This window comes from Suricata suricatta, chromosome 15 (assembly GCF_006229205.1).
Source record: "Suricata suricatta isolate VVHF042 chromosome 15, meerkat_22Aug2017_6uvM2_HiC, whole genome shotgun sequence".
NCBI classification, from domain to species: Eukaryota; Metazoa; Chordata; class Mammalia; order Carnivora; family Herpestidae; genus Suricata; species Suricata suricatta.
The window spans coordinates 20707955-20720844 of NC_043714.1; the positions used below are offsets into that span (position 1 = coordinate 20707955).

The 12890-nt window shown below is 41.5% G+C and overlaps 1 protein-coding gene across 1 annotated transcript in view; it reads right to left on the bottom strand.

The window, feature by feature from the left end:
- Window positions 1–1797: 1797 nt before the first annotated feature.
- TRPA1 (transient receptor potential cation channel subfamily A member 1) overlaps window positions 1798–12890 on the bottom strand; it is a 66720-nt gene continuing 55627 nt past the window's right edge. The window contains exons 24-27 of the mRNA XM_029923601.1: window positions 11080–11148; window positions 4723–4833; window positions 3003–3100; window positions 1798–2363 (exon numbers count right to left, since the gene is read on the bottom strand). Of these exons, the coding sequence (XP_029779461.1) occupies window positions 2153–2363; window positions 3003–3100; window positions 4723–4833; window positions 11080–11148 (489 nt within the window). The 3' untranslated portion in view covers window positions 1798–2152. The remainder of the gene's footprint in view (window positions 2364–3002; window positions 3101–4722; window positions 4834–11079; window positions 11149–12890) is intronic.

Here is a 12890-nt window from a genome sequence, read left to right on the forward strand (position 1 = left end):
ATCTGTTTTGAGCAGTTCTGTGGCTGTGACTTCTTCCTGGAGTTTCTTCAAGGGAGAGTTCTTTCATTTTGTCATTTTGGCTAGTTTTCTGTCTCTTGTCAGTTTTAAAAGCTCGTTGTGCACTGTGCACCTGTTAGTACTGCTCTCTTAAAGAAGGCTTATTGACTGTCCTGTGCCTGTCATTTCAGTTAGTGTTCTTTTAATGGTGTCTCTCAGTTTCTCTTGTTGTGCCTTTATTTTATTTCCCTACCCAGCGATATTTGGGACTCTCTGTCATGCATACTTTGGCTTGCTTCTTAGGGTAGCCCTGAAAAGGAAAACAGACAAATACATAGGGAACAGAAACATGCAAACGCACAGACAAATCAAACAAATTAAAAGGGGGAAAGGAAGAAAAGAAAAGGGAGAGGAAAGAGAAAAAAAGAAGACAAGAAAAAAAATAAAGGGGGAAGAGACAACAAAGGACAATGGACAGTCTAAAAGTGTATGACCAGTCGAGGGGAGAGATAAGGTTGAGATAAGGGAGAATGTATTCAGGCATTTTTGAGGTTGTCTTCTTTCTGGAGTCTGTGTTTTCTCCTTCCACTCTTGCAGATAAGAGTAATGTCCTTCTCAGTTTGATAGATGGGGCAGATGAAGTTTATAGAGCTCCCTTCTTCTCCGCCATCTTGGCTCTCCCCCCCCCCATTAAATTTTTTTTAATGAATTTAATCTCGTATTAATCTCATGTCAAAAATGATTTCAAAATACACAATGTCGATGGGGTATTCTGACTAGCTAGGAGCTGGTTCTCTGTTAATGTTTGGTCACTTGAATCTGGGGCAAAGACACAGGTAAGAAGTGCTGTAATACATATTTTAATTATTCTTTAAGTGTGAGGTTTTTATTGTGCTATGCACTCCAGGATTTGTTTGCAATTAATGAGAGTTATATTTCTTCTTTACTGATTTGAATGCCTTCTATTTCTCTATGTAGTATAATTGCTGTGGCTAGGACTTCCAGTACTATTCTGAGTAAAAGTGGTGAGAGTGGACATCTTTGCCTTATTCCTGACCTTGAGGGAAAAGCTCTCAGTTTTTCACCATGGAGTATGATGGTGACTGTGGATTTTTCAGTTAAGGCCTTTACTCTGTTAGGATAGGTTCCCTCTAGATCTACTTTGCAGAGGGTTTTTATTATGAATGGATGTGGTACTTTGTTTCATGCTTTTTTGGCACCAATCAAATGATCATATGATTTATCATTTCTCTTATTGATGTGACAGATCATGTTGATTGTTTTGCAAATATTGAACCATGCTTGCATCCTGGCAATAAATCCCACTTCATAGCGGTATATGAATTTTTAAAAAATGTATTGTTGGATTCAGTTTGCTAACTCTTTGCTGAGGATTTTTGCATCTATGTACATCAGAGCTATTGGACTATAGGTTTTTTTGTAGTCTGCTTCTCTGTTTCCATATGTGATGGGAAGCATTTTTACAAATCTCAGACTGCAGTAAAAAGCAATTATCAATGAGGTGACTATATAGACTGTACATTTATTATGATTTGAATATTAGCAAACCAAAAATACAGAAATAACATATACTAAGTCTATAGCAAAAAAAACACCCATGCATATCATAAGGTCTGTTAATTTGAATTCCAACTCAGAGTGACATCAGGTTTGCTAGGAGCAACAAGAAGGGTGTGGCAATTTAGTAGAGTGGAACAAAGGACACAGGTTGCCCACACAGATCTTCCAACACAAAGAACACAGACCCGAATGGTATAATACTTTATTATCTGATGCATTCCATATTATACAATTATCAAGCAGGAATCCAGTGTTGACATGTGTTACATTTAACGGTTACATTTACTCCTTATCATTAAAATTTGTGTTGTAGCAAATTAGTTTTCTACCCATTCACATAATGAGGGGTGAAGTGCAACTTGAAATTAATAGCAAGGATATTCTCTATACATAGTAACTGGCATAAAATATGAATAGAATGCTGTAGTTTACTTTTACAAAGAATGCAGGAACCATCATTTCACAAGTCATAAAATCAGATCCTATTTCTACTTTTTCATCACTCTTTCTAAACTGGAAATTAGACCCAATAGGGTCATGCAAACTGCCCCCCAACCCCTACCCCCATTGCAGGCTAAGAATAAGGGCAGTGGGTTTTTGCCTTTACTGCTTTCAACACAGAATTCCACTTGCTATTCCTTTGTTCTAACTGCTCTTTTTTAAACCTGTCTTGAAAAGAATTATGGTTGTCTTCATCCTCTGTCTCAGAGACGATTTCCATCTTCTGGATGATGAGTTTAATAAGCTCATGCTGTTTCTCCAGAAGAGAAGTGAGATCCTTCAGCCTAAAAGGATACACAGGTCTCAGGAATTTGTTTTCAGTTATCCTTCTAGGCTCTGAGTTCAGGAAGGCCCAGGTTACTATAAGTGTCCTGGAGCTGATGAGCCGTGCTCAGGTTACAGCATCCTGGCACTTAGAATCTTTCTAAACAATACCTATTTAAGTGTAAGTGTTTTTCCTAAGGTTACACTATTAGTTCTTGGCTAGTTTGCTTTTGCTCCCATTTTAAAGATTAAAACACTGTTGCACAGAAAGATGACATGGCTTTGCCCAGGTCAGAGCATTAGTAATAGGGCCCTAAGCTCAGGTCAACTAACTCTAAAGCCCTCATGCTTAACCACTGTACTATACGGCTTTGCCTAGAATTCTTTCAAATCTTTCAAAGCCTGGTTGTATGAATTCGGATGGCTCATGGGAATGCTATTTAAGACACTAATTGGCAAAACTGGTCGGTGAATTGCAGCAAGTAAGTTGTTGGGTCCAAAAATGATTTTCAAATGATTCTCAATATACTAGGACATCAGCCCATTAAAGGATGACTTAATATGTGAAATCAATACAAGTAGACAACATACCTTACATCATATATCATTATTTAAAAGTTTTCAGTTTCTCAAATACAGATGAAAGGAAAACTACATACCGATATTTCTGCTTCAATATTTCTGTTTCCAGAGATGTGTCGACATTTGGAATTTCCTGTCTGTCGTCTTGGGCATAAAAAATAAAATGAAATATACTCTGTGGGATAAAAGATGATTAATTACTCAGGTTAAACTCAGTTCAGGAACCACTTCTTGCACGTGCGCCATGAGCCAGCCACGGAGCCAGGTATGCACGCACCCTGGATCTTCCCAGACAGCACTGTGTGCTCAAGGCGCTCAGTCTGCTGAGAGAAACAGATGTGTAAAGAGCTAGATAACAAAGTCTTAGAGATTATAATAAAGGAAAGTACAAGAGGGATGGATAATCTAGAAGAAGGAGAAAATTGGAGTGGGAAGTTATTTATGAAAAGGTAAAACTGAATCATTGTATGTTTTCTCATCAAAAATGCCCATCATCAGCGGTGGTACTCCTACAGGATTAGCTGTTCCTTCTCTAAAGCTGCTCTGCACTATTATCCAGCACAACGGAATTTCCCATGAGATTTCTGAAATGCCATTTTCATATGTATTTTCAAAATTTAGTGTTTTTTTTCACTATTGGTTGACGTGAAATGACCAGGAATGAATGAGGCAATCCTAGGAGTCCAGGCAAGAGAAGACGTGACCTGTCTGGGCCATCCAGGAAGCCTACCCAACCAAGCCTGGGGGTGCCCGGGTGTGAGGGGCGAGGAGAGGGAAAGGAGACGTGCAGGATGACATCTCGCCCAAGCGAATGAGTGATGTGAGTGGTGTGACGTTAACTGAAATAGACTTTGGAGAGGAAAGAGGCTTTGTCATTCTTTCCCTGCAGGGAGACTGAAACATGGGAGGTGTGAAAACTGAGTTCCTTTGGTATCAGTTGTTGTGAATATGCTGAACTTGAGGTACCTTGAGACACACCAGTGATGATGTCAGGCAGACAGTTGGACATGGGAGCCTGGGACTCATAGGGCTCCAGGTAGAATGGAATTGCTGAGCCTTCCGTGTCTCAGGAGTGAGTGATTGCAAACATGGATAGGAATGGAATTACTCAGGGAGATAGTGTAGTTAGAATAAGGCCTAGGCCGATACCCAAATCAGCTTTATCATTTTAGGACTACAAAATGGAAAGTTAATGTGCAAAGAACTCAGAATATTCATAGAAATAAGAGGAAGCCCAGGTGTGATCAGGATTAGCATCTGGTCCTTCTGACTCTTACTACAGTCCCTTTGCCATTATAATGTAGTTGCCTTGCTTAGTCTTTGACATCTAGTATATTTTCTGTAACGTACACTCTCCATGTGCACATGTGTGCATATATGTATCTGAATGTGTGTACAAACAAGTGCGCTATATTTCCACATAGATACACATGTATCTGCACATGCATGTAAGTGACAGGTGACTGGGAAAACAAGAAAGGTACACCTGCACTGTGAAAAAGATACAAGGCACAGCCGGTCCACCCACCCACCCAGGTGCTCACAGGGATGTGGTACATATTCAACACGGATGCGGTGAATGAGCCTCTAGGAAGAAGGAGCACATGTCCCCCTCTCACTGCCCTTCACTTTCACACTGTGGGGTAATCGTGCATTTTTTTTTCAAAGTCACAGTTACTTCTTTTCCACAGGCACAGTGATTCAAAGTCCATAAAAGAGTACCCTTAAGGATAACACCACGTGTGAGTGTCAAGCAGTAGCACATTCTCCATGCTGGGATTTCCCACGTGTACTTACTAATAAGCCTGTGCATCTGGGTCTGTTGGGATACACGACGACGGATTTCTGATCCACTTTGTGTAGGAACCACAGTGGCAGCTTCTTCTCTAAGCTGGTATGAAGTTCCACCTAAAGTGCATTTTGGATTAATTGAGAGAAATTAAGAAGCATCTGGAATCCTTACACTACACGGAAACCATCATTTATACAGGAAACTGAAAACCAACTCCTATGTCCTGCTTTACGCGCACTCAGACCGGCTGCCCAGGTTCCCCCCCTTCCAATGACAAGCCAGGGCCAGCGGTCTGCCATTGGGGCAAAGTGTTTAAAGAAGAAACTCAAGTGAGCAGATGTTCACTGTTCAGGGACTGTGACTGACACGGGCCACGCAAGAAAAGCCTTCACGCATCCCCTGGGGCATTACACAAAATGCGCACAACTGGGCAGTGTGGCTGCTATGAGGGCGCGTGTGTGGGAGCCATGCTTTGATGGAGGAGAACAGCGCTTCTCCTGCACGTCGGAGACAGGCTTACAAAGGCACATCGAAGGAAACGTCTCAATGTTTCTGTGCGACCTGGTGCAAACTGGTTTGTCTATGACCTTTCTTGACCATAATTTATTATTTTTTAATGTTTATTTTTGAGATAGAGTGTGTGAATGGGGAAGGGGCAGAGACAGAGGGAGACACAGACTCTGAAACAGGCTCCAGGCTCAGAGCTGTCAGCACAGAGGCTGATCTGGGGCTCCAACTTGGGGATGGCAAGATCATGACCTAGGCGAAGTCGGATGCTTAACCAACTGAGCCACCCAGGTGCCTCATATCTTGACTATAACTTCTGTTTTCATAGATACAGTCCCTTGTCTCATTTAGTGGATTTACTGTGAGTTGATATTTAGTTTCTCATATTTTCAACTTGTTTGCCAAATTTATCTTTTTTTAAAATAGCCCTTTGTGTCTTATTTAGAACTGTTTATTGTAATTACCATATAAATGAGAGTTTGCTAAGACCATAGGTTTTTTTATATGTGGCATTGAAGTGGTTTAAATCCACAGATGAGATGTCTAAAGCTTTTGGCCCCTCTTCCACATAACATGCTCTGTGTCTTGCTTCCCTATTTTTATAGCACTGACCACCAATTCACATGCCTTACATTAGTTCCAGTTCCAAGAAAATCTGTTTTCTTGTATTTTATTAATAATACCAGTTTGAGTTCCTATAATAATTTTCAGGGTTCCTTTTTCCCTTGGATCTTAAGGTCAATATTCCTTTCCCTTTGCAATATACATTTTTTTCAGAGGTCAATGTTATCATTTACTTAAACTTGACTGAAAGATTTATTCAAGCCTAGTGTTTGCCAACAGATAAAGTATGTTTTGTCTTAACCTTATTCATTTTTTTAATGTTTATTTTTGAGAGCATGAACTGGGGAGGGGCAGAGAGAGAGGGAGACACAGAATCTGAAGCAGGCTCCAGGCTCTGAGCTGTCAGCACAGAACCTGATGTGGGGCTCGAACTCATGGACCGCAAGATCATGACCTGAGCCGAAGTCAGTGGCTTAACCGACTGAGCCCCCCAGGCGTCCCAACCTTATTTGTTTTCTACATAGGACCTGCCAGATTTCCTCTCAGATCTGGTCCTGGGGAACATGGCATGCCGAGCCCCATGGCAGGTCTCATGGGACCTGCTGCCCATGGCTCCTCTGGTCTCAGGGGCATCTTCACTTCCTCTAACTGGTGGATTTCCCACATTGAAGGTAAGAGCACCCTGTGCACTTCCTTTTGTGACTTACAGCATGTATGTAAATGCTTGTGGAGTGTCCTCAGCGGCCAGCCTGTGCTGGAAGTGTGGGTACCACTGTTAAAAACTAAACAGCTCTATTCTTCCGATCCATGAGCATGGAATGTTTTTCCATTTCTTGGTGTCTTTAATTGCTTTCATAAGTTTTCTATAATTTTCATCATATAGGTCTTTTACATCTTTGTTCAGGTTCATTCCTAGGTATTTTATGGTTTTTCATGCGATTCTGAATGGGATCAGTTTCTTGATTTCTCTTCCCATTGCTTCATTATTGGTGTATAAATGCAACCGATTTCTGTACATTGATTTTGTACCCTATGATTTTGCTGAATTCATAGATCAGTTCTAGAAGATTTCTGGTGGAGTTGATTGGGTTTTCCATGTAGAGTATCATGTCATCTGCAAAAAGTGAAAGTCTGACTTCATCTTTGCCAATTCTGATGCCTTTTATTTCCTTTTGTTGTCTGAATGCTGATGCTAGGACTTCCAGCACTATGTTAAACAACAGTGGTGAGAGTGGACACTCCTGTCATGTTGCTGATCTCAGGGGGAAAGCTCTCAGTTTTTCCCCCAATGAGGATGATATTCTATGGGCTTTTCAGAAGTGTCTTTTATGGATGTTTAAGTAAGTTCCTTCTATCCCAACTTTCTCAAGGGTTCTTATTAAGAACAGGTGCTGTATTTTGTCAGATGCTTTTTCTGCATCTATCGACAGGATCATATGGTTTTTATCTTTTCTTTTGTTAATGTGATGGATCACATTGATAGATTTGTGAATACTGAACCAGCCCTGTAACCCAGGAATGAATTCCACTTGATCATGATGGAGAATTCTTTTTATATGCTGTTGAATTTGATTTGCTAGTATCTTGTTGAGTATCTTTGCATCTGTATTCATTAAGGATATTGGTCTGTAGTTCTCTTTTTTTGTTGGGTCTCTGGTTTGGGAATCAAAGTGGTGCTGGCTTCATAGAATGAGGTCAGAAGTTTTCCTTCTATTTCTGTTTTTTGGAATAGCTTGAGAAGGATGGGTGTTAACCATGTCATTATTACCCAAAGCAATCTACACATTCAATGCAATCCCCATCAAAATTGCATCAGCATTCTTTTCAAAGCTAGAACTATCCTAAAATTGGCATGGAACACCAAAAACCCCGAATAGCCGAAGTAATATTGAAGAAGAAAACCAAAACGGGAGGCATCACACTCCCAGACTTTAGCCTCTACTACAAAGCTGTCATCATCAAGACAGTATGGTATTGGCACAAAAACAGACACATAGACCAATGTGATAGAGTAGAAAATCCAGAACTGGACCCACAAATGTATGGCCAATTAATCTTTGACAAGGCAGGAAAGAGTATCCAATGGAAAAAAAGACTGCTGGGAGAACTAGACAGCAACGTGCAGAAGAATGAAACTAGACCCTTTCTTACACCATACACAAAAATAAACTCAAAATGGAAAAGAACCTGAACGTGAGACAGGAAACCATCAAAACCCTAGAGGAGAAAGTAGGAAACAGCCTCCTTGACCTCAACTACAGCAATTTCCTACTCAACACATCCCCAAAGGCAAGGGAAATGAAAGCAAAAATGAACTATTGGGACCTCATCAAGATAAAAAGATTTGGTACTGCAAAGGAAACAATCATGAAAACTAATAGGCAACCAACAGAATGGGAAAAGATAGTTGCAAATGGCATATCAGGTAAAGGGCTAGTATCCAAAATCTAGGAACTCACCAAACTCCACACCTGAAAAACAAATAATCCAGTGAAGAAATGGGCAGAAGACATGAACAGACACTTCTCCCAAGAGGACATCCAGATGGCCAACAGGCACATGAAATGATGCTCAGTGTTACTCATCATCAGGGAAATACATATCAAAACCACACTGAGATACCACCTCACACTGGTCAAAGTGGCTAAAATGAATAAATCAGCAGATTATAGATGCTGGTGAGGATGTGGAGAAACAGGCACCCTTCTACACTATTGGTGGGAATGTAAATTGGTACAACCGCTCTGGAAAGCAGTGTGGAGGTTCAATAGAACTCCCCTATGACCCAGCAATAGCACTGCTAGGGATTTACCCAAGAGATACAGGAGTGCTGATGCACAGGGGCACATGTACCCCAACATTCATAGGAGCAATTTCAACAATAGCCACATCATGGAAAGAGCCTAAATGTCCATCAACTGATGAGTGGATCAAGAAGATCTGGTTTATATATACACTGGAATACTACATGGCAAGGAGAAAGAATGAAATTTGGCCATTAGTAGCAAAGTGGATGGACTTTGAGGGTGCCATGCTAAGTGACAGTGAAATAAGTTAGGCAGAGAATGACAGATACCATATGTTTGCACTCCTAGGTCTAACAGAAGAAACCTAACAAGGGGCCATGGAAAGGGGAAGCGGGGGAAGAAAGTTAGGAAGAGGGAGGGAGGCAAATCATGAGAGACTCTTGAATACTGAAAACAAATTGAGGGTTGAAGAGGGAGGAGGAAAGGGGAAGGGAGGTGTTGGACATGAAGGAGGGCACTTGGGGGGAAGAGCCATGGAAACCAACTTGGCAATAAACTATTAATATAAATAAATAAAAATAAACATAAAAGATTTCTTAAAAAAAATAAAAAATAAACATCTCTAAGCCCCTCAAAATACTCACAACTCCTGTCCTTGAGTAACTTTCACACTTCCCAGCATGTGCTGTCCCAGGGACCTTTTCGTCCCCACTTAGGTTTGCGATGACTTTGTGAGAAGACTGTGTCTCTGTGAAATGTGCTTCTCCGTGTTCCCTTCTGCCCTGGTTCTAATGTGGCCTCAGCCTTAGGTTGTAAGTCTGATGTAGGGAGTTGTACATGGATGTAGAGATTTGCTTAAAAAACTTGGGAAAATAGTAAAATGGCTTCCTGGTTTTCCAGTCAGTGCTCTTTTGTGACCCAAAGCAAGGAACCGAGAGCATGGAAGTGCTTGCTTTGCTGGTCTCCTTTATAGGCCTTGATGATGGTGTGTTTCAGGGAAAAGATCAAATCTAAGAATTGTGCTTTTCAAATCAACTGCACTGACACTGTAATTTGGTAGGGCCCTCAGACATCAGGGCTGTTGCTTATATTGTTCTTTTTATTTACTTTCCTTGATCTTTTCAGGAGTTATAGTTCTGAAGTACTGCTGACAGTGCTGTGAAGAGGATTTTTACATCTCTCTTCCTCTCTCCACCCACCTACCTGGCGTCCTGCACTCCATCTCTGTCAAGAGACAACTGGTCAGCTGGCTCTTCCTGCCTCCAAACCTTCCCCACGAAGTCAAGATAATCATAGATCATCTTAAATACCACTCTCATTTTGTCCCTGTCCTGTGGGAGAGGTAATTACTGCCCACTAACAAAACACCTTGGGGCACCTCATCCTTCACTGCCCTGTCTTTCAAGCTAAGGTTTTCCGTTGTTTGCTATTTAATAAAGCACTCTATCATCCTGAGCCGCCTTAATCCCCTCTAAGGAGCCATCCCTGCTTCCTTAGCCATTTCTGCTTATTGTGCCTTTAGCCCTGTCTCCTGCTGGGTCCTGCCTTTCTGCACCAGTCTCGCTGTTCCTCTAAATCCCATCTATCAACATCTGGTTCATATGCCAACTCTTCCATGTCTGTTTATTTTCTGTACCCGACATTAACCATTTATGGATTTTTGTTCTTTAAATGTGCCAAGTCCTCTGCATAATACACAGCTTAGTCACAGAGCATAGAGTTTAAGGGTGGTTCTAAGTTGATTTTGATATTTTAAACTCTGGATGTTTAGTTGATATCCTCCCCAGTTAGACTTATTTTACTTAGTGAAGTCTAAGGTCACACATCCCTTTTACTGGAGCAATTTTTAGAAATAAATATGTGCTATTGTAGAGCGGAATAAGTAACAGACAAGAATGAAGCAGGACAAAGAACAAAGAGTGAGGGGAAAGTTACCTGTTAACCTGATGTTTTTAATGTGTATGTTCAACTGATCGTCAGACATTTTTGAAGCATCAGATATTCCCATACTTAAAGACAATGCAAAGAAGAGCATAGAAACAGTTTTGCAGTGTGTAACATGAGCCACCTCACAAGATTCAACAGCCAAGGAAAAATAAGGGAGGTCACAAAAGAACAAAACCTCACGGATGCAGCGAACACTTCAATATGACATGTTCCATGGGAAGCCTGCAATTTGATGGCCCGAGTAGCAAGTGTAGGAAGAGTTGGGCTGTGACAAGACCAAACACTTCACACCTGTGATAATTCTCATTTAGCAGCTAGCTACCTGGTTGGCCACATGTTGGCATTCTAAAAAGTTCAGGTCATTTCTCAATTTCTCTGCTCAGATTGTTCTACAAAAATTTTGTTCATCACTTTGCATGCTCTGACCACAGCAGGCATGCCAGAGGACATGCGCAACAAGGCTCCATGCGGTGTGGTGCCTCTCGGGGCTGACGAAGTACCTGTCTTCAGTACCTTTCTCAGAAACCAGCTGTCCCTGATAATTCCTGTACATGGTGCTGCTAATTTCAATATGTTTTAAATAAATATAAGACTTACCTGCATCGCAATCCTCTTCAACAGTGCATGCTTCTGGACCTCTGCAATGTCACCAACTGCCAAACCAATCTGAAGGACAACACAGCAAGCAAGTCACTTCCAGTTTAATGGTGCACCCAACAATGCACTAAGGTCTCTCTAGGGGCAGTGGGCATATAATTGCCTACTAGTGGCTGCAACATACTTTTGCCAACACATCTTGCAAGAAACTGCAAAGTCTGTACGCCTTTGTAACACTGGAAGCCACATTGGTGGATTCAGTAACGTCAAATGTAACCATAAAAAATTAAGACACACATATTAATCTGAAATTAATTTTAATTTAAAATAAAAATGGTCTTTGTGAAGACGATGGGGTGATACAGTATTAAATGGCATTGGGGTAGCCATGCAACATAGTTCCAAATTCCAGGAGTTTAGCACCTAGGTAAACAAGAGTGACTGGACAACATGGAAAAGTTAAAGTAGTAAACTGAGGCAATGCGGGAATTTATACCTTACATATGTTTGGCAGGAAAAGGTACACTTCAAGGGTGGGTGTGGCCTTTGGTTTAAAAAAAAAATAGTAACTCCATCTAGAAATCTGCAAATAGGTGAGGGGACGCTCACCTTTACTCCAAATTAAATCTGCTTGCTTCTATTAGCGGACTCCTATTTTTTAGACAATCAGTGCCTGGCTGTGCTCAGCCAGCCTCCTGGATGCCGATGCTCTCAAGCAGCTCAGTCTGGGAGTCTGAGCCCTGCATTGGGCTCTGTGCTGTCACCACGGATCCTCTCTTCCTCCCTCTACACACACACACACTAAATAAACTTGAAAAAAAAATCAACAGTCTCATACTGACTGCTTCGTACATTTAGGATGCTTGCGTGGGATCTGAAGTCATCTGATTTTGTGAGTAGATAAGTTACTAATATTTAAGAGTAGCTAACATTTATTGAGTGCTTTTCAGTGCCAAGCACTATTTTGAATGTTTTTATTTTTACTTGAGAAAGAGAACGCAACTGTGGGAAAGCAGCGGGGAGGCGGGTAGAGGGTAGGAGAAGGAGGGAGAGAGAGGGAAAGAGAATCTTAAGCTGTCTCCACACTTAGTGGGGAGCCTGACATGGGGCTCAATCCCATGGCCCTGAGCTCAAACTGAGACTTGGACAATGAACCGACTGAGCCACCCAGACATTCCTCAAATGTTTTGTATTAACTCCCGTTATCCTAACAACCTAGGAAGTAGGTTTTATTATCTTTATGATTTGTGCCTTCAAAACTATGAGAATATGAGGAAGGGGCATCCAATTTAGACTAGAGTAATGAGGTGGAGGGTGTTGGTTAGGAAGGTCTACCCAGGAGATCTGATGCTTGAGCTGAGTGTTAACGGCTTAGAAAGAGTTAACCCAAAGTGGGAGAGCCTTCTAGGAAAAGGAACATGTTGTGTGGAGCTCAGGCACAAAGGAACGTCTGGTAAACTCAATGACCGTTGATGGTGCCTGTCTAGGTAAATCTTGGCAACAGTAGGAGGGGTGGGTGAGAGCTGGGGAAGACCTGGATCATGAGGATCCTCGCATGCCACGCTGAAGGGTTTAGATTGAGTTGAAGAGGCTTAGAAAAACATAAAAGATGAAAAAGCCACCGAAAGGCCCAGCTTTTCCTTATCAGAACATCACTGTGGTGACAATTCGCAGGAAAGATTAGACAGAAATGAGAGAAGACAGACTGTTCGGGCTACTGCAGCAATATGGATGAGGGACTGTGAGGGTGGAAGGCAAACGGAAGTGCGTGTAAGAGAAAAATATTTACAAGCAGAACAGAGGAAAGGGAA